At 45.3% G+C, this 22392-nt stretch overlaps 1 protein-coding gene across 2 annotated transcripts in view; it reads right to left on the bottom strand.

The window, feature by feature from the left end:
- Nucleotides 1-22392, bottom strand: part of LOC144772957 (pyruvate dehydrogenase E1 component subunit alpha, mitochondrial) — a 221110-nt gene that overhangs the window by 178563 nt on the left and 20155 nt on the right. The window contains exon 2 of one of the 2 annotated variants that reach the window (XM_078657660.1): nt 5332-5346. The exons of the other annotated variant lie outside the window; for it this stretch is intronic. Within the exon in view, the coding sequence (XP_078513786.1) occupies nt 5332-5346 (15 nt within the window). The remainder of the gene's footprint in view (nt 1-5331; nt 5347-22392) is intronic. 2 annotated transcript variants of the gene reach the window in all.

The raw sequence follows: 22392 nt of genomic DNA, 5'->3' as shown, positions 1-22392 counted from the left end.
CCTTCCCTTCCCATCCTTGGCGGCAGATACGAAGAAGGCAATTGAGGGGCCTATCACACAACACGAGATACGCGTCGCGATCACCCACCTAAATAGAAATAAGACGCCGGGGATGGATGGACTCCCGGTGGAGTTTTACTCGACCTATGCTGAGACTCTGGTACCGGTCCTGGAAAAGATTTATAAGATAGCGTTTGCTGAGGGGCACTTGCCAAAGTCCACCATGCAAGCCCTAGTAATTTCTATACCTAAACCGGGACGGGATGTCCTGGAACTGGCAAATTATAGACCCTTATCCATGCTGTCTACAGAATATAAAATATTGAGCACAGCTATTGCCTTGCGGATTCAACCCCATCTGCCCGCCCTTATACACCACGACCAATGTGGATTCCTCCCAGGGGGTAATACTTCCCCGAATACGAGACGACTGCACGCTCTCATGGCTGCATCGCCAAGGGACTGTGACCGAGTGGGGTGCATTGCACTAGACCTAAAGCAGGCGTTTGATTCACTCTCCTGGCCCTTCATGTTCGAAGCCCCGACACGCTTCGGCTTTCCTGCCCCTTTATTACAATGGATTCGGTTGTTATATACCGATCCCACCGCCCGGGCAAGAACAGGGCGATATGTCTCGGCGGAATACCCAATGCATAGGGGCACTCGGCAGGGCTGCCCCCTGTCCCCGATGCTGTTTGTTCTGGCGCTTGAGCCCCTGGCCATTGCCCTCCGGACGCACGCTGAGAGGTTGGGCATCCCAGTGGCAGGGTCACCCCATCTGCTTTCCATATACGCAGATGACATGTTGTTATACCTCAGGGATCTGGAGGCGGATCATACGCAATTGTATGACATTTTTCGCAGGTTTGAATCGGTGTCCGGTTTGGCCATAAACCCGGACAAATCGGTTGGATTTTATTTTTGGGAGGCTCCTCACCCTCCTTCTGTACCATTCGGAGCCTATCAGATGCCGGTTGCGCAATCTACCTTTAGATATCTGGGGGTTCAAATATATCGGACACCAGAAGACCAGATAGATGGTAATATCTCGAGGGCCATTACTGGACTCCGCAGCAGCATAGGGTTTTGGACCTCATTGCCTCTGTCCGTCATGGGCCGCATTGCGATAGCCAAGATGGTTATGCTTCCTCGTCTATTATATTTTTTTGTCAACTTACCGGTCTTTCTTCCCCATCAGATATTTAACACGATCAACACTCTATTGACTACTCTTATATGGGGGACGGGACGAAGGAGGATAAGCCTTCGCAAACTCCAGCTTGGCACCAGACTTGGAGGCCTGGGAGTCCCGGATTTCTGGGGATACTACTACGCCAGCCAACTCCAGTGGTTGTCATACTGGCTGGCAGGTAGGAACCTTCATGAGATTGGTCTAACGACGGATCGATTAGATCGGGGAGACTTACATAGTTTACTGTTGCCTAAGAGTAAGATACCACAGGCGTGTCACCCCCTGCTTCGCACGGCCCTCACTTGCTGGAAGAAGGCGCTAGCTTACACGGCACCAGCATCACCCTATGCCGGAAACATCCCCCTATTGGGCATCCCAACACCACAGGGGAGACTCACTAGGCATACACTGCACCACTGGACAGAGAACAGAATTGAGGAGGTTGGGAGTTTCTTTGGGGACGATATACTTCTAGACCACAACACCTTTGTACAAGTCACAGGGACCTCGGACAGACAGTACTTATTACATGCCGTAGTGTCCCATTATATTCGGAGGACTTGGGCGCCGCAAAGAACACAACCTCCTAGGCACGAGCTAGTGAGCCTGATGTACCAGATGGGGGCTGGGGGGCACTTGGTACAGTGGCTATATACAGGGATCAGATCACATGCAGCGGTATCCCTAACTGTATTGCAGGATACTTGGACACAGGAGACCGGGGAGGAGCTAGTGGATAATATGTGGCAGACGGTACTTGAACATCCTAGAAGGGTCTCACGGAATGTGACATTTAAGTTTATTCAGGCCATGGTTCTTCATAGAGCATACCTGACCCCGGAGAAGATCCATCGAATGTTCCCAGACTCCCCCCATTGTTACCCTCGGTGCCGCGCGGATGAGGCGGGCCTCCTCCATATGCTTTGGGCATGCCCGCAACTGAGGAGATACTGGGGGGACGTATGTCAGACACTGCGAGAGGTTACACACATGCAGGTACAAGAGAGATTTATACTGCTTAGTAGGAGCTCGCCACCGCCCTAAAGCACGGAAGGCCCAACTGAGATTTATAGACCAAGCTCTCTTCTTGGCGATCAGAGTGCTTACAATGAGATGGAAATCCTCTAGGGCGCCTAGTGTGGAGACATGGAAGAGAGATGTAGTAAAATGGGGACAGGTGGAGAGTGTCACCCTAAAGAGAGAGGAAGAGACTGGGAGGAGGAAAAACCCTATGGCAATGGAATGGGGGGTCATGTTGCTGGACCTAGATAGACTGGACCTGGGGCTGTCTCAGGGAGATGGACCGCATGGTATGTACGGAGGAAAAACATCTGGAGATTGATCATACCAAGGCCAGATCGGATGTGTAAGTGTAGGTAATTACATTGTATTAGAGTGGTCAGCACAGCATTGTGGCCCGGAGGATTGTACCAATGTGAGACATCTGGGCTCAGGAGAAGTGAGGGATAGGGGTGGGATGGTTGGGGAGGGAACGTGAGGGGGTAGGTCTTATCCTTCAGTCGTTTGTGGGTTTATAGATGTTCATTGGCAAGCTGCCCGGGGTTGGCGAGGTACCGCCACATGCTGAGCGGCCATACTATATTGCTAGAGACTACACGGATCCGATACGTCGAAGGAAGACTACCACTGTTTTACTTGTTGTGGGGGTGAAAATAGAAAACCGTGACTGCTAGCTGTATGATGATTCTTGATAAATTTGACTTGTTTGTTCAATCACGCATAAAGAATTTAAAAAAAAATGGTTGGTCTTGTACTTCACAACTGTTCATTCCCAAGAGTAGCATATTTAGCTTTTTTTTGTTGTACCTCCTTCACGGAACAGTTTCGGAGTGGGAATTGTGCATCACATTGAAGTAATGTTAAATCAAAAGTGTATAATCAAAAAGTGTACACATAGGACTTCAGGGCCTTAGTACGATTCTATAAAGCACTCATGCTCAAAAACTGATTTGGAACAACTGCTTTAAAGTTCGCCATGGTGTGTTTATCTGATTGGAGACTACCCCAGGATGTAGAGCATGTCAAACAAAGTATTATTACTCATGTCACCTTTCCACTATACAAACAAAACCTACTTTAAAAGAGTGTCAGATCAAATTCTGAATTAAATGACGCTGGTTTAAAGGTTTGATTCTGTGGTTCACTTTGAAGCGCAGGTGTAACTCGTTAAGACTTACAGATCCTCAACAGTTGAACTGTCCATCTTGTCCAGATAAAAGAATTAATGTCAACTGGGAGAGCACATCTATTGGCCAACCCAGATCCAGAAAGATGCAAGCAACCGAATAAAGAGGAGGTCAATGCTCTATGATGTTTGACTCAGCTTTTTTATTTTGATAAGAGCTGATGTGCGAATGGCTTATGTTAAAATAATTATGTATGTCTGTTTAATCGCTATTGCCCCAAACTAAAGTAAGGCCGAGTGCTTCCAAGACCGCCATTGGGTTTACAGTGAGAAGGTGGCATTCGATGAATGTTCCAACTAAAGAACCGGTTGAAAATAACTCCACCCCTCTATGTGTGTCTTGCTGAAAGAAGTTTTGCTTTTGTGCAGGTTTGGGAGCGAAGCCGGTGAGCAATGGAAAGCAGATACTTTCTACGCAAACTTGTACTACAGAACACCCTGCGTTATAACAAATAACAGTCAGCAAAGTACATCATAAAAGGTTATAACTGTAGATAAGAATTGTACATTACATATGTGCTTGAATTGAGCTTTAAAAATAACTGGCAAATTCTCCTCTGGAACACTGAAAAGGAGACAGAGGATAGAAGATGAAAGATGAAGAATAGTGAATGAATGCCCAGCATGAGTGTCAAGAAATAAAATTTACCCAAATGAAAAAAAAATCTTCAATAGGGTATATGCTATGTGTAAAATTACCAATACACTTTGAAGTTAAACAACTTGACAGCCATGTTCCTCCATTTAGTATTTGCGGTATTGGTGTTACCCTACCGGAGCTAAAGACTGAGGACTGGAGGGAGCTATGGAATGGTGAAGGGAAACGAGTAGGGGCGGGGGGGGGGGGGTACAGAAGCAACACAGGATCTGATGGGGTATGAAGCAACATGGGGTATGAAGCAATATCGGGATCCAGCAGCAACACGGAAGGTACGGGTGAGGGAAAGTAACTCAGAGGGCTCGTTGGGAGCAAACCGCAGAGAGGGAGAGCAACCTGGAACGCGAAGGTGAGAAAAACATTACGAGCTGGGTGTGAGGTAGGAATACACAGGCAAACAGCGTGGGAGGAAGAAGCACATGAGTGCAAGGACATCACAAAGGGGATGGAGAAGCACACGGGAGAGAGAAAGCAGCACAGAGCAGGGAGGAGAAGCATGCAAGGGAGTTAGCTGGAAAAAACATGCACTCTCGTAGAATGTTCAAACAAAGATAAAAGTAGCCCCTGAAACCTTGTGCAGTATAAAGACTCAGAAAAGAGTGCAGGCTCCAGGGTATCTGCAAGAAACGGACGGAAAGACCACACTAACGAATAAGAAGCAAGCAACTGAGAGTGACAATGAAACCAACCAATGTTAAGCAATGGGCATGCACGAGGCCCAACGTAAGCAAGCAATATGTCAGCAACAGACAGCACATGCATTGTCTAGTAGATGGGACCCTAAAATAGAAGTGGGTTGAGTTACTTGCACAAGGGGGCCTTCTACAAGTTTAATTCTGTAGGCGGAGCTAAATCTAGCAGAGCAGCATGGGTCATGAGCTGCAAGATAACATGGTACATACAAAGGTTTCAGCAAATATTAAACAAATAAATAAAACCGGATTTTATGGCTTCGTCTTTTATTGCTGAAAGCAAAAATGTTTAGACACAAACAGGAATATATATCACAACTGTTATGAGGAACTTCATATTAGAATAATTTATCAAACTAAGTGACTTAATCACGTACGGCGAATATCCAGTAAAGAGAAAAGTGTAAAACAAGTATTAAGGTTATCAAGCAGAAATTGAATAGGACCGATGTTTTGACAACTAAATTGTCATTGGTTATTAGGCAGGCAAATTTAAATGAACATACAAAAACATAATTTAAAATAGATATGTTGATCAAGATCAGTCCTTCATGGAAAGTGCGGGAAAGTGCTCTGCCCTTACCTCACTAACAGCTCCCTGAATCAGCAGATCAAGACAAAAAAATAAAAAAAGTTAAAAATTACTTTTTTTTATATAGATATAATTTTCACAAACAGCAAAATACCATCTATTAGCATGGCAATGTCTGATTAATAAAGTTAAATGTACAAACTAGTTTCTTATAAAATAAAGTGAGAGCGATATCACAAAGGCACTTCACGCAACACTTGTTTTTTTAGGTTTTATCTACAGACAGCTTTAGCTGTTTGGCGAGAGCATGTGTCATTACATAACACACATAAATACATACAAATTTAGCAAGGGGTTTTGGACAACCCCTTTCAGTCAATGGCTACTGTGGTACAGCGTGTGCTGGCTAAAAGGGTTGTCCATTAGGGCGTTATCAGCCCTTAGCCTGTCATGGATATACACTCCTTAAAAAAAAAAAATCCACATACATGTTGGCATTAATGCTTTACTTTTTATATTATAAAATGCCCTGATTATTAGTTTTAGTTTTTTTATTGGGACGGTTGCCACCTTTTATGCATCTTCTGCCTTTCATTCCACTCACTCCATTCCCCCGCCCACATACAATCGACCCCATCACTCTAGGTGTGTTTACCGTATTTCCGAGGGCCCAGCAGCTGAAAAATGCAACCAGGACGCTCAGTTATCTTTTAATCAAAATATGATTTTTTTTATATATATATTTGAGCGTGCTGTTTTGATGTTGGGACAGTAAATATAAAACTCAGATGGTTGAATTCCAAGATTGCCACGGTTTACGTACATGCAGCACGGCACGGGTCTTGATCAGTTGGCGCAGCAATGCCTACGAGCACTTTCAAACTCAATGGGTCATCTCCCACCGGCAAAGGCATGTTTTGTTGCCTTTGCCAATGGTTATTTTTTAGATGGGACCTCTTTGACAGGATAGGCCTGGTCAGTGGGCACGGTCCTCCAGTGCAATGACTTGCAAAGATGCTAGCCTGGCAAAGGCAGAGAAAACCTCTGTGCCAAGGCTATTTTCACTCTAGCTGCTTCAACACGGCTGGAATTCCCCCGCTGCGGGAGAATTCCACACGTGGTGGAACGGACGGACGCGCCCACCTTGACGTCGTGGAAGAGTCTAGTTAAGGGAAAACTGCAAAACATACATAAAGTTTTGCAATAAGTCAAAAAGACCATCAGGTCCCATCTGAAACTGTTCACAACACAATACAACCGGAACCAATGCTATTTTACTCACAACGGAAACAGTGGACACAATGAGAATTTCTTGCCTGGTCTGTGCTGATCAGATATCTACAATTATGGCCTAAAATGTTGCGGCGCCTGTCAGTATTTCAACTTCAAGGAATTCTTCAGGATTCTGGTTTTGCACCAACAAATGTGTTTCTCCTTACTTGAGACTTACTTTCGAATCGCACTGTTCCCACTTTCAGTAGATCAAAGTGAACAAACATCAGCAAATCCAGTTCGTTTGGACCTTAAGGTCTATAGTTTAAGTGAGCTGAGTGTAGCTCTTAGACCACACTGCAGTTAAATGAAACTGTAAACATTAGGTGCTAATATGACACAATTCAGATCTCCTGTAGTATCAACCTTACAAGTACGAAAACCCGAGTTGGCTGTAAGATGTGAACATGATGTATTAAAGTTGCCCATAGATTTTCTTAATAGGAGCGTTAGTTCAGAATTATTTGAACTGCTACAACTGCTGGCCAAGTACTTCAGCCACAGAGATAGGTCAGTAAATTAAAGCATCCCCTGTTGACATCGATGCTTAAGCAGGAAGCACCCGTGCAGATAGATGAACATTGTGTGGAGTGGAATGTTGCAACTGCAGTAATTTTTTCAACCATTAAAAGATGCAGGACACGTAGCTGAGCAAAATAACCGGAGAAAGTATTTTCATTGGGGTTAAAAAATGCGACTGATCCATTACATGTAGATCTATACACCAGATAACCAACTCCCAAGCCAAATTGCTCGATAGCGACTGGGACGTATCACTTGCAGCGGAAAAGATATTTAACCAAGAAACACTAACATCCTATGCCATCATACTGTGATTGGAACTTGAGACTGACATTATACACATCTCAGTAGTAGTGTCATATGATCAGGATAGGCCTGGTAAGAAACACAACCTCCCATGCTCACGTTTCTTTAAACACTGACTTTTGACATACATTTGTGTGCGCGACAATGCAGGAGAACATTCTCTGAATCGCCATTACTTACATTTCTACTTCGTAGACACACTATCACGACACCTTGAATATTGTACAAGCAATAAAGTTCACAGAGCCAATGTCACTTATGTTTTTGTCCGGTAGTCAACGAAGCTATCAAACTAGAACAAACCATTGGCCTGACTGGGGTTTCGACATGGCCACATGGGTGCTGTTTATTATATATACACAGAACCACCTCCTTGTTTAGATCAGAGGAGCACTCAGCTAACAATGAGAGGTCACTGCACGCCGGAATTCCAGCTCAGCTGATTCCTGTTTACCAACATGAGGGATGTCCAGCTCTACACGAACGTGGATTTAGATGGATGCATTGCTTCTAGTTATTAAGTAACACGTGCACTCAGAGAAACCTCGTGAAATCAGCAGAAGAGAGTTATAGTGAAGGAACGCCTCAGAAGAGGAGGTGTCAACCATGGACTAATGCCCACAAGGGAGGCAGCAGGCTGAGGATGTTCCATCGTCTTGTAAAGGATTATACACTTGGCCATAGAGTCTGATGAATTCAGCTGTTCTCATATGGATAATACATTTATGTTTTAACCCTGTCCTGAGGAGGCCTAAGATGAAGATAGTATCAAAGACGTGGGAAACCCAATATACCCTTGTAGGCTTGGGCAGTAATTAGTTGAAGTAAGGGGTGGCTACAAGGGGTTTAGTTTGTGAATCAATTGAAGTGAATGTAGTAATTATTTATAGGTTCTTTTACTAAATTGAACCAGATGTATCCACAGGATTACGCTGATATTAATCACCAGTTTTTTACACAAGTAAAACAATACAGTAACGAGAAGAAGCACACAGCAGAGAAAGGTTATGTTTGAAATTATTTGTATTGAGGTTAATCACAAAGAAAATTTCATGGGGACGAAAAACAGAACAAAACTTTCAAGTAAAAGTCATGAAAAGCAGTATATCTATATCAACTGGTCATTTCATAACAATACATCAACTTCATTAATACATAAGGAAAACCAAAATCATAAATGCATCATAGTGTCCTTCAGTGCAAACAATGCTGAGAAGTTGATGTCTTTGGTCGACGTTTCGGTCTTGTATGTTGTCATCTATAAGACCATCATCAGGACTTAATTTTTCATCAAAATAAAACCCCTTAGATACGTCAAAGGTATCAAGATGATTTTCAGGAATGGATTCTAGTTCCGAATTGATAATAGTTGCCCAACGAATCTGTTAACGCTCTTCTTTATATTCAGAGCTTTATATGTGGATGTAGGTTGGCTGCTATCCAGAATAAATCAGAAACAATCGTGATATTGGATACGAAATGGAAGGTCGAACGAAAGTCAGGGATCACTGTCACGGGAATTCCTCACAGTCTCCAGTTGAGTTATGACAACTTTGTTTGAATAATTACTACATTCACTTCAATTGATTCACAAACTAAACCCCTTGTAGCCACCCCTTACTTCAACTAAGATGAAGATAGGCTGAAACGTGGTCACGTCGACAACACTTTTAAGGAGGAGTCAATGGAGATATAGTGTACTTCTAAATTATAGAGTGTCACACTGTAAATTATAGAAGTAGTGGTTTTGACTTAGAAGTGTGTGTTTACGACTACCTCCGAGTGGTCTGTCCAGATGTGCATGGAAGCCACTATCAAAATTGTATTATTATTGAGGGTTACTTTGTGTTTTTCTTGTAGAGTTTATGTCCTTGTACAGAATGTGATCATATGTGTAATTTTGTAATTCATTGATTAGGTGTTATTGGCTATGAGGAAACAATGCATGTATGATATATTCATTGTGAACTAAAAAACACAGGGAAGGTAAATTAAAAATACCTTCACCAAAATTATTGTATTATTCATTCCTTCACACCGACTGTTGGTTACTCCAGCTCTACACGAAGACGGACAGCCTGATGGCACTTGCCTACAGTTAATGGGGAAGTTAGCCCACCCGGCAGATCACCCACACTAGGCAAGACTAAGTTAGGGAACACTAGGTAGGAGTAAACTACACACAGTATTTATATGCCAGCGTATATTCAAAGCTTTAGAACAATGGTGGAATGGTTAGTCTTTCACTATTCTCATAATGCTAATTAAGCTAATCTGTTTCATTCCATCGACTATTGCAGCACATGTATGATATAAAAAAATCAAAACATTGAAACACCTTGCTGAGTATTTCTTGTGTATATTCTTGGGTATAAAAGAGTCAAAACGAAAGGGTTCCTGATCAGTTACGATTTCCTTGGTGGATCAGGGTGGTCATGTTCTACGGTTGCACACACATTTGTTACCCTCTAAGGGGAGGGGTGCATATGGTGCACTGTGAGCTAGCAGGACTATAGGCCAACATATCCTGAGGGTGTGCATGGAATCAGTCTGGCACAATCCCGACGTTTATGTTGTTCACAAATGCATAGTTTTACCGGTGAGGTACAACCTGTACACGAATAGCAATCAATCATCGGATATATCTTCCAGGCGCTGGAAACTGTCATCAGCAGGTACCAAATATTTGAATGGTGCATGAACCTCTTTAATCATCTTACTGCCACTGAAAAAGCGGACATTCAGATTACACAGATATTAAAAGCATTAATTGACATGGCATATTACTGGGATCCGAACCGGTTACTTGCAGGTCGAACAAAGATCTCTGCTGCAAACGAAGAATGCACTGAGCTCTCCTGTTTGGAATGAATATGTAACCTGAAGAATAGATTTTTGTTTGCCAGATATAGTTAGCTCACCGAGCTAAAGCCAATTTATGTTATGATAATTGTGCTGGAATGTCAATGCACAGGGCAGGTCATACACTGTCAGAAATTCACTACAGGAACATCAGTACAGGCCAGAATATATTTGCAATGCGAGAACCCTGTGTAGGAAAGTACGCCTTTTGGCATGGTTACACCCCATTTTTGTCTGACTCTGATGCACCTTTGAAAGTGCACTGGGTTCCTGATAACCAGGTTCCCAGTACCTGTGTACTTTCCCAAAACTGTACCTTTGTTTCCATAATTGGCACACCTCTGGCACTCAAATAAGTCCTTTGTAAAAGGTACCAGTGGTACCAAGGGCAATGTGACCAGAGAGGGTATCTAAGTGCTGGGGTATTGTGCCACCCTACAGGACCCCCTCACCAAACACATGCACTGCCATTTCAGCCTGCGCATTTCAGTACAGATAAAAGTAAAGAATCAACATTGCACACATCATAGGATGGGTGAAACTTTTGTATGTGGAACCGTTGGCTCAGATTGTGGGGAATGGTCGGGTTTCTCCGTCCTTTGTTCTCGGAAGGGGCACGCGGCAGGGGTGTCCGTTGTCCCCGCTTTTTGCCCTCGCCTTGGAACCCCTGGCTGCATGGCTGCGGTGGGAGCCATCGATGAGGGGTATTCAGTGGACCCCTGAATTTGAGGATCGAATATCACTCTATGAAGATGACATCTTGTTGTACCTCACGTCGCCTCGAAAGTCGTTAATTGTATTGTTTGACATGTTGAACTCGTTCGGAAGGAACTCAGGCCTCGTGATTAATTGGGCTAAGTCTTGTGTCTACGTACTTTCCGGCGACACTCCCTCTTTGCCGCGCGGTTGCCCCATACAGGTGACGCAGGTGGGATTCAAATACTTGGGGGTCTTTATTACGTTAGACCCCGAGGTCCGTTACGATCGTAATCTGCTTCCTCCGCTCCAACGGTTAAAATCTGACTTTATGGCCTGGCGCAGACTGCCATTGTCCACCCTCGGGCGCGCAGCTCTTTTTAAAATGATGTCCTTGCCGCGGTTTTTATACGCGCTACAGAACACGTTTGATGTCATCCCGGCGAGCTATTTCCGGGAGGTGGAGAGTTTGCAGAGGCGGTTGATATGGGATGGGCGTTCGCGGATTGCCCTCGCCAAACTGACGGTTCCCTGGTAAGATGGCGGTATTGCACTTCCGGATATTAGGCGATACTATTGGGCCTCTCAGCTGGGAGCGATCAACCATGGAATGTACGGTCCTGCGTTAAATCCTGCGTTCGAGATGGATAGGTGGCTGCTACCGAGTGGAGACTATAAAAGGGTGTTGTATTCCAAATCGGATGGAGGGAAACTTTCAGGACCCACTAAGATAGTGGTGCGGGTGTGGCATTGTGCGACTGCGGCAATGGGATGTAAGGACCGACTGACCCGGGCGACTCCGCTCTATGACTCTGAAAGACTGGGCAGCCTATGGACGACAAAAGGTTTTGAGAAGTGGGATATGATTGGTATTTCTAGGGTAAGTGATCTCTGGGCCAAGGGTAGGATTAAGACTTTTGAGGAGTTGAAGGTAGAATATGAGCTGAGCGACAAGGAATTCTTCCGTTATGTGCAGATTAGCCACGCCTTGAGTTCGGTTTTTCCTGAAGGTATTGTTATCCCAAAATCGTCCCCGCTCGAAGATCGGGTGCTTGACGGATATGTTCCCGACAGCACTATTTCTCTGAGATATAAGAAATTGATTAACGATCGGGTTGACCTGTTGGCGCAACTCAGAGAGGTCTGGACCAGTGACGGTCTAGAGTTAGATGACAAGGACTGGCAATCGGCGATATCCTCACCTAAGGAGGTCGCGATTCCGGCCCGTCTCCGACTCGTACAACTTAAGATCCTGCATCGGGTTTATGTGACCGGCCCCCGCCTGATTCGTATGGGTTATTCTGTGGATGGGTTCTGTAAGCATGGCTGCGGTTCAGTTGGTACTTTCCTCCATATCACTTGGGAATGCCCGGAAGTGGTAGTGTTTTGGAATCGAGTGCATGCTGTGATGGAGAAGGTCACGGGTGTTGCGCTGTTGCCTGAAGCCAGGCATTGTCTGTTGAATGTTTGGGAACCGACTGATTATGATGTGGCGCAGACTCAGTGGGCGACCCTTCGGAATATGGTGGCCAAGAGAGACATTGCGCAGTTGTGGGGTTCCCAGAGACCGCCTACGGTCCTGGCATGGAAGGAGAACATGGACTGGTGTATGTTTAGAGAGAAGATGGTGTATGTGGCACGTGGCAGACCAAAGAAGTGGGGCAAACTCTGGGGCCAATGGAATTCCTACCGGGGGGCTATATGTACTCCACCCCTCGCTGATATTCCAGGTGTTCCTCTTTCCCTCTGACCCGACATTCCTAATGCTGTTTAGGCTGCAATGTAATAGAAGTCTGATTTCCCCCTGCTCCTCCCCCCCTTGCATTGATGATCTGTATTAACTGTAGCGTACGTTCCCTCCTCCCAGAGCACATATCCAGCTGTACTGCTTTTATTGCCTTGTTTGTTTATGTTTTATTCATAATAAAAATAAATTAAAAAAAAAAACATTGCACACATCCCTGTGCACCAGGCCTACCAGCACTGCAAAAGGCATAGGTAAGTCACCCCTACAGCAGACTTTACAGCCCCCAGGCAGGGTGCACTATACCTCATGTGAGGGCATAACTGCATGAGCAGATATGCCCCTATAGGGTCTAAGTCCATTCTTAGACTTAAGTGCAAAGTGAATCCATACCAAGTACATCGGCTAGGGGCTTGCAATACAAGTTCCACAGCTCCATGATGGCTTCACCGAATTCCAAGATGTTTGGTACCAAACATCTCAGTTTAATAAACCCACACTGATGCAAATTCGATTTATTAAGCAATGTACCCAGAGGGCACCTCAGAGGTGCCCCCCTGAAATCTGACCAACTCGCTAGTGTGTGCGTGGCTGGTCCTTGCCAGCCTGCTACCTGTAGGCATGTTTTTGACACCCTTAGATGGGAGTCTTTTGCTCTTGTGGGTCGGAAACAAAGCCTGCTCTACGTAGAGGTGCTTCACACCTACCCCCAAGCATGAACAGCATAGAAAGTCTCAAAGGCTTCCTGCCCTTTATTTTATTGACCAGGGCCTCTCCAGCTAGTGGAGATGCCCACGCCCCTGACCAAGCCCCAGTTTTGGCGGCAAGGTCAGTAGGAAAATTAGTGAGCAGGAGAGGTGTGCCCCCTCTCAGCCAGGGCCACCCCTAAGTGCATGAGCTGAAAAGACCCCTTTCTTTGAAAAGCCTCCACATTGTTGTCAAAGACTCTAGCCAATGGGGTTGGTAATATGCCGCCTCCTCAGAGGGAGTGGGCATACAAAGGGTGTGGACACCATAAAGGTAAGTAGCCCATTGGCTTCTACCTTCTTACCCCCGTAACGTCCCTAAAATCAGTATTTAGGGCACACCTGAACCTTAACCCTCCCATCACAAAGTCTACTGATCAGTTTGCAATCTACCACTTAGCCAAATAAAGTATTATAAGGTAATGGAAGCAATAGTCCAACTCCTCTGTGGCTTCCGCAGGTGTCAGGGAGATCAATTTAAAAATTACAGACTGTACCTCCAATTACACCACACTTTGTAGGCCCACGATCTCCTAGGTGATTCGCTACCTAAGTTCAGTCTGCTAGAGACAAAAGGTTTTCTTTGGGCGTTTGGGTAAGTTAGCATCCTCGGTGATCTATTTCTCGCTGGTCATCCATGCCCCTGACAGCCTTGAGCGGACTAAGCACAGGTGGGAGGCCTGGGTGGTAGAACTGGATGAAGAGGAATGGAGGAAGGCCTGTGTGGCACCCAGAGAGTTGGCAATTTAATTGCACTGTGTATGGTTCAATTCAATTGCCTGCATGCGACATACCTCACCCCACGGCGCTTACAGCTCTTGCTTCCCGACGCTCAGGCAGAAGGTGCACTGTTGGGCACTTTCAGCAGCAGATTTCTTCCATGTAGCCTGGGAGTGTCCAGTGTTGAGGCCCTTTTGGGATCGGGTAAATTTGAGTACTTTCTCTGTCTTTGGCCGCACCCTAGAACTCACACTCAGTATTGTGCTGTTGGGGTTGGTGGAGATTGGGTGCTCTTGGACTGAGTGAATGTTTATGGGGGGGTGGCTGTTTGGTCACTGAACGGGACGTGACTCGTACCTGAAAAAAAATCAAAAACCAAAGACAGTCAGGTGCTGGCGCATGGGGATGGACTGGTGCGCTCACCAGGAGAAGCCAATTTTTTTACGCTTGCCGCGATCCTCAAAAGCATGGCCGAATATGGAGTAAATGGTGTAGCTATTATGGACCGTCAATTTGGCCCTGTGATGTATTGCAATAATGATAACTGGGCTTGCTGCATTGTTGAGCATGCATATCGAACTTTATTGAACTGTGATACTATGTTTCTTGCCGCAAAACCTTCAATAAAGTGGGTTATATATTTTTAGGTCTCGCGACCTATCAATGCGCATGCGTATTGAGCGGAGCGAGAATTCAAGTGCTCAAAATGCTCGTGAAACCAAGGGTTTCTTCGTGCGGTTTTCTTTGAGTTCACGTGAATCACGTGACCAAACAAGCACGCGCATCAGCCTCCCTCCCTCCCTCCTAATTGAATTTTTCTTCGGCCGCACAGCACATCAAAGGGCTTCTCCCAGCGTGTGCTGTGCGGCTTCTCCTCCCCTAATTATTCATGGCTGGCCGGTGGCCGGCCGTACTTTCAGTCTCCCTTTACGCTCTTGTTATTCTTGCCTGCTTTATTTATTTCTCTGTTTATAACCCAAGAAGACATCCTTGCCAAACTCCTTTTACCGACCTTTCCAAGCTTTGTCTTACCATACCACAACCGTACATTGAAGGGTTTGTTACATCTTCTCACCATCTTTTCCACTATCTATGGGTAAGTGTCTGCTTGCAGCCCAGCTGGATGACCTTAACTGAAAACACTTAATGAGAAGAGAAGTCCTGCCACACTTCTCCTCCCCTCGCTCGCATTCCCGCCCCCCCCCACCAGGCTCTCCTGCCCCCATCCGGCTTCCCTCCACGCATCTTTTTCTATTCCCTTCTCGGGCGTCTCTATTGCTCACCAAAACACCCACGTGTTTGCACTGTCTCACTCCCTGATCGCCACCACTATCGCTTGCTCCCCCCCACCCCACCTCTGCCCGTCACCGACTATCTCGCTCACTTTCCTGCCTTCTGACTATCTCGCTCTCTTTCCTGCCTTCCTCTCTCTTTCTCTGACTCTCCGCGCTCTGGTGTGTTTCTTTGACTGACTCCTTCTTTCCTGTCTGACTTTCTCTCTCTCTCTCTCTCTCTGTATCTGCTTCTCTCCTCCATTGGGCTCATAACACAGAGAGAGACCCCCAACAAACAGGCCGAGCGTTCTGCGGGGTTACTGCCCCCCACCAATCTGGGTCCGCAGCCCCTTATATACACCAGACCCAAACAATTCAGCGTGTTTGCAGCAGAAGCCTGCTCGTGCGCTCTCGCGTTTCTTTCTACCCTTCACACTCATCTGCCATCAGGGCGCACAGTGCTTCCCTCCTCAATTTACTGTTTGTTATCAGACTCCGTAAGGACTCACAGCCGCAATGCTGTGAGCTACACAGCACACTCAGTGCACGGTTATTTTTCTGTACGTCCCTGATCACCGCAGCTTGTCTCCTTTCTGGTGAAGAATTGGCTTGGTAGTTTGGTCTGCCCTGTTCCCATGATGCACTGGGCCAGGGACAGACTAATTTGCATATAGCCAGGTTCTGAGCTGGGATGGGGCAGTGAGATAAATAACGGTGATGGATCAAGCCCTGATCTTTGGACTGGGTAAGAGTGGTCTGCTTAATTCAGACACTCTGTTCATCACCACCCCCCTTTTCTGAATCGTTTTTGGCCACTATAGGTGTGGCAGGGTATACTCAGACATGAGTCCCTTTCTCACTGCTCCATCAGGATTCAAGCAAGCCGGGCCGAAGAGGCTGAAATGCCAGAAACCGGTCCCCGGTAGCTTGTCTCCTTTCTGGTGAAGAATTGGCTTGGTAGTTTGGTCTGCCCTGTTCCCATGATGCACTGGGCCAGGGACAGACTAATTTGCATATAGCCAGGTTCTGAGCTGGGATGGGGCAGTGAGATAAATAACGGTGATGGATCAAGCCCTGATCTTTGGACTGGGTAAGAGTGGTCTGCTTAATTCAGACACTCTGTTCATCACCACCCCCCTTTTCTGAATCGTTTTTGGCCACTATAGGTGTGGCAGGGTATACTCAGACATGAGTCCCTTTCTCACTGCTCCATCAGGATTCAAGCAAGCCGGGCCGAAGAGGCTGAAATGCCAGAAACCGGTCCCCGGTAGCTTGTCTCCTTTCTGGTGAAGAATTGGCTTGGTAGTTTGGTCTGCCCTGTTCCCATGATGCACTGGGCCAGGGACAGACTAATTTGCATATAGCCAGGTTCTGAGCTGGGATGGGGCAGTGAGATAAATAACGGTGATGGATCAAGCCCTGATCTTTGGACTGGGTAAGAGTGGTCTGCTTAATTCAGACACTCTGTTCATCACCACCCCCCTTTTCTGAATCGTTTTTGGCCACTATAGGTGTGGCAGGGTATACTCAGACATGAGTCCCTTTCTCACTGCTCCATCAGGATTCAAGCAAGCCGGGCCGAAGAGGCTGAAATGCCAGAAACCGGTCCCCGGTAGCTTGTCTCCTTTCTGGTGAAGAATTGGCTTGGTAGTTTGGTCTGCCCTGTTCCCATGATGCACTGGGCCAGGGACAGACTAATTTGCATATAGCCAGGTTCTGAGCTGGGATGGGGCAGTGAGATAAATAACGGTGATGGATCAAGCCCTGATCTTTGGACTGGGTAAGAGTGGTCTGCTTAATTCAGACACTCTGTTCATCACCACCCCCCTTTTCTGAATCGTTTTTGGCCACTATAGGTGTGGCAGGGTATACTCAGACATGAGTCCCTTTCTCACTGCTCCATCAGGATTCAAGCAAGCCGGGCCGAAGAGGCTGAAATGCCAGAAACCGGTCCCCGGTAGCTTGTCTCCTTTCTGGTGAAGAATTGGCTTGGTAGTTTGGTCTGCCCTGTTCCCATGATGCACTGGGCCAGGGACAGACTAATTTGCATATAGCCAGGTTCTGAGCTGGGATGGGGCAGTGAGATAAATAACGGTGATGGATCAAGCCCTGATCTTTGGACTGGGTAAGAGTGGTCTGCTTAATTCAGACACTCTGTTCATCACCACCCCCCTTTTCTGCACCGCAGAGGTACGGCAGACGCTTCAAACCAGCGATTTCAAGATTTTTAAGTCCTTGCCAATTCTTTCATTCCTAATGTCTTCGTTTCTCTTGCACGTTTGGTTAGAAATCAAAGAAAATCAGCTTCACAAAAAAGGATTTATATAATTAGCAGACTGAATTCCGTTTGTTCTTGCATGGTGCTGCACCATGCCATAAGGCACTTGGTACAGGCACACAAACCCACACACACACACACACACAAACCCACAACCCCCCACACACACAACCCCACACACACACCCCCACACACACACAACCACACAACCACACACACAACCACACAACCAATAGCAAAACATAGCATAACAAAACACAACAAAACATAGCATTGCACAACAAAACATAGCATAGCATAACAAAACATAGCATAACAAAGCATAGCATAACAAAAAACATCATAGCATCACAAAACATAGCATAGCATAACAAAACATAGCATAACAAAACACAACAAAACATAGCATAGCACAACATAACATAGCATAGCATAAAACATAGCATAACAAAGCATAACAAAAAACATAGCATCACAAAACATAGCATAGCATAACAAAACATAGCATAACAAAACACAACAAAACATAGCATAACAAAACACAACAAAACATAGCATAGCATAACAAAACATAGCATAACAAAGCATAGCATAACAAAGCATAGCATAGCATAACAAAACACAGCATAACAAAGCATAGCATAACAAAGCATAGCACAACAAAACATAGCACAACAACACATAGCAGAGCAAAACAAAGAATAGCACAGCAAAACACAACAAAGCATAGCATACAAAGCATAGCATAACAGAACACAACAAAACATAGCATAGCATAACAAAACAAAGCATAGGATAGCAAAACTAAACATAGCATAGCATAACAAAACAAAGCATAGGATAGCAAAACTAAACATAGCATAGCATAACAAAACAAAACAGCATAGCATAACAAAACATAGCATAACATAACAAAACATAGCATAACAAAACACAACAATACATAGCATAACAAAACATAGCAAAACACTACAAAACATAGCATAGCTTAACAAAACACAACAAAACATAGCATAGTAAAACTAAACAAAACATATCATAGCATAATAAAACATAGCATAGCATAACAAAACAAAACATAGGATAGCAAAACAAAACATAGCATAGCATACAGCATCACTCAGCACCACCACAGCATCACTCAGGGGCACCACAACATCACTATGGGCTACCACAGCATCACGGAACACCACAGCATCACTCGTTCGCCACCACAACATCACTCGGCGCCACCACAACATCACTCGGCGCCACCACAACATCACTCGGCGCCACCACAGCATCAATCTGTGCAACCAATCAACAACAACTGGTTCAAATATGTTCTCTCAATTTTTCAAGCTTTATTACAAATGTCACAAAAATATGTTAATATTTCACTTCTGTTCTTGGATTTTTGTCACAATAAAATACCCTAAACATAATCTTCACAAAAGTTATTTACAAAATGTAAGCTATTGCCATTATAAATGACAATAACTTTTATTTAAAAAAAATAAAAAACATTGTTATTTGTAATATCAATACATGTAAGTCACGTACATGCAACACATATTGCATTACAAATACTATAGGTATCAAATTTGCAAAAGTTATAACTATTGGCAGTGTAAATGACAAAGCTATTAATTTCGCTATTTTCAAAACCAACACAAAAAAAAAATGTCATTTACAATACCAATAGCTCAAACTTTCCTAATGCGAGACCTATTGGCAACGCCAGTGCTTGTTTTAATTACAGACCCTCTATGTGGGAACCACTGTAATATGGCAATGGACTTATGCCAGCCTGCTCCTCATGTTCTCTTTCCGAACCATCTGGTAAATTTTCCAGTTAAGGAGCATTATGAGATGAGTCCCTTGATGGGTTCCAGAAATGATGGTGTGAAGCTCATTAATAAAGTGCTGGGCAATGTTGGGTAACATCCAAAGCAGTACTCCTTTTATTGTGGATAACAACTGCACCCTTAATCTGGCAGTGACATGAATAATGCCTGGAGGCAGGTAATTGTTGCAGATTAGGTACAGGCTATTTTTACCTGCACCCCAGCAGGGAAACCGCCTACCGTTGAAGGGATAGGGTGTTGTAAAGGAGCATGTGGGTGCCAGAGATGTGGGGTACCCATAACTACCCCCACTGTATGTTACTATTAAGTTTGCTCCATAGGGCTTACTGGTAGTCAGAGGTCTTCCTTTTCAACTGTCTGCACCCCTGTGTTGATCTTTCCTTTACCCTCCTGCCAGCAAAAACCTTGGGTGTGGATGGGTGTTGAAATCACACAAATTTGAATGAACCTTATTAGGACAGATCTAGGGACAGCTACAAAGGTGTGACCAATCCTATACACCTAAACAAAAAAAAAAGGAGCTGCCTGTCCATGATCTCACATTCTGTAACAACAAGGTGATGGATGGAATGCTTCACCTAATCTCAGTCACTGGCAATAACTCAGGCTGCATCCCAGTCTATCGTTCTTCACCCACCATGCCACCTCAATTTGAACCCAGCTATATGCAAATCAGTCTTGACCCTGCTACAATAGGAACAGCCCAGCCTGAACTGTCCAGCCTTGTCCTCCCTGTAATAGAACACAAGCAATCCAAGACCAGTTTCACCCATATTAGGATACATCAGTTGGATATAACTTGGTTCCAGTAGCACAATAAGCACAAGACCCATGTCTGGGCATACACGTTGTACTGCAACAACAACAAGGTCATGGATGGAATGCTTCAATTAATCTCAGCCACAGGCAAACACTCTGGCTGCAACCCAGTCCATCATTCATTTTTTACCCATCACACTACCTCAGTTTCACCCAGCCATATGTGCATCAGTCTTGACCGTGCTCCAATAGGAATAGTCCATCCCGAACTGCCAGGCCCTCCCTGAAAGAGAACACAAGCAACCCAAGACAGGTTGCGCCCAAATTAGATTCAGGGAGGACCTGGCCTGGCAGTTTGGGCTGGAATGCTCCTACTGAGGAACGGTCAAGACTGATAAGCATATGGGTTGGTGAAAACTGATATGGCATGGTGGGTCAAAAATGATGGACTGAGGGGGGTGTGGCCTGCAGCCAAGGTAGATGGCTGCACACTGAGTGAGCAGCGAGCCATATCCTTCCCATACACCCCTAATCCGGCATCTTCCGTGCATCCTGCTGACACCTGCTGCTGTCGGAAGGATATATGACGTTACCACGCGTTCTTTTACCACGCAGACCATTACCACGCATTTTTTACAACGCAGGACCCTTTACCACGAATACCTTTACAACGCAATACACTACAACGCAGGTACTATTACAACGCATACCATTACAACGTAAGTATAGGTAAGTAAATAATATGGTAAAATAATGTAATTATTAATAATATTTTTTTTCATTAATAAATTATTATTTTAATATTTAATATTTTAATTATTTATATTAATATTTATTTATTTTTAAATATATATGTTAAAAATACCCCTGTACCCCAAAACCCAAACCCAGCCCTGAAACCTAAAAATACCCCTGAACCACAAAACCCAAACCCAGCCCTGAAACCTAAAAATACCCCTGTACCCCAAAACCCAAACCCAACCCTGAACCCTAAAAATACCCCTGTACCCCAAAAACTGAAAACTGACCCTAAACCCTAAAAATACCCCTTTACCCAAAAACTGAAAACTAACCCTGAACCCTAAAAATACCCCTTTACCCAAAAACTGAAAACTGACCCTGAACCCTAAAAATACCCCTTTACCCAAAAACTGAAAACTTACCCTGAACCCTAAAAATACCCCTTTACCCAAAACTGAAAACTGACCCTGAACCCTAAAAATACCCCTTTACCCAAAAACTGAAAACTAACCCTGAACCCTAAAAATACCCCTTTACCCAAAAACTGAAAACTGACCCTGAACCCTAAAAATACCCATTTACCCAAAACCCAAACCTAAAATATTTTAACTAAAATTATATACTTACCAATACTTACGTTGTAATGGTATGCGTTGTAAAGGTATCTGCGTTGTAAATACCTGCGTTGTAATGGTATGCGTGGTAAAGGGTCCTGCGTTGTAAAAGTTGCGTGGTAAAGGTAGGTCGTGGTAAAAGTTGCGTGGTAAAGGTTGTATACCCTGTCGGAAGAAACAGTGCGGCGGCTGGCGATGTCAATTTGCAGCGAGACCCCGTGTTCAACTCCGTTGGTGGCTGCGGGCGTCCGCGGCTCAGAGAGGATAAGATGGGGCGGAGCTTGAAGTTTGAGAGCCCGGGTCGCAAGTGAGCAGGTTGGTGGAGGACGCTGGTGGGAGTGTGCCTGCTCTTCCCCTCCTGGATGCAGTTAGCGCGGCGGCAGGGCCTGCGCTGAAGATTCGACGCCCGGCAGGGCAGTTGTGAGAGAGGCGGTGAGACTGCGGGGGCAGCGGCGCATTGACCACTACGCCGCCTAGAGAGGTGCAGCTGCTCCCGCACTGACCCCTGCAGCGGCGGTGATTGTCAGTAGTGAGCTGACTTCGCCCCTACCTCGGGCGCAGGCAGGCGGATTGCTGCAAGGCCTTCAGAGACACTGCTGGGCTGAGTGCGGACGCCAGGAGGGTCCCGGCTTCTAACAGACACGACCTGCGGGAGGTGTGCGCCCCCCCCATCCTTAGGGACCAGCACACGTCAGTGTGGTGCCAGGAAGCATTGGGCTGGAGGAGGCCGG

The sequence above is a fragment of the Lissotriton helveticus genome, chromosome 8 (assembly GCF_964261635.1).
Source record: "Lissotriton helveticus chromosome 8, aLisHel1.1, whole genome shotgun sequence".
Classification (NCBI taxonomy): domain Eukaryota; kingdom Metazoa; phylum Chordata; class Amphibia; order Caudata; family Salamandridae; genus Lissotriton; species Lissotriton helveticus.
Note: the sequence above shows the minus strand (reverse complement) of the source record. Positions and strands in the feature narration are given on the sequence as shown.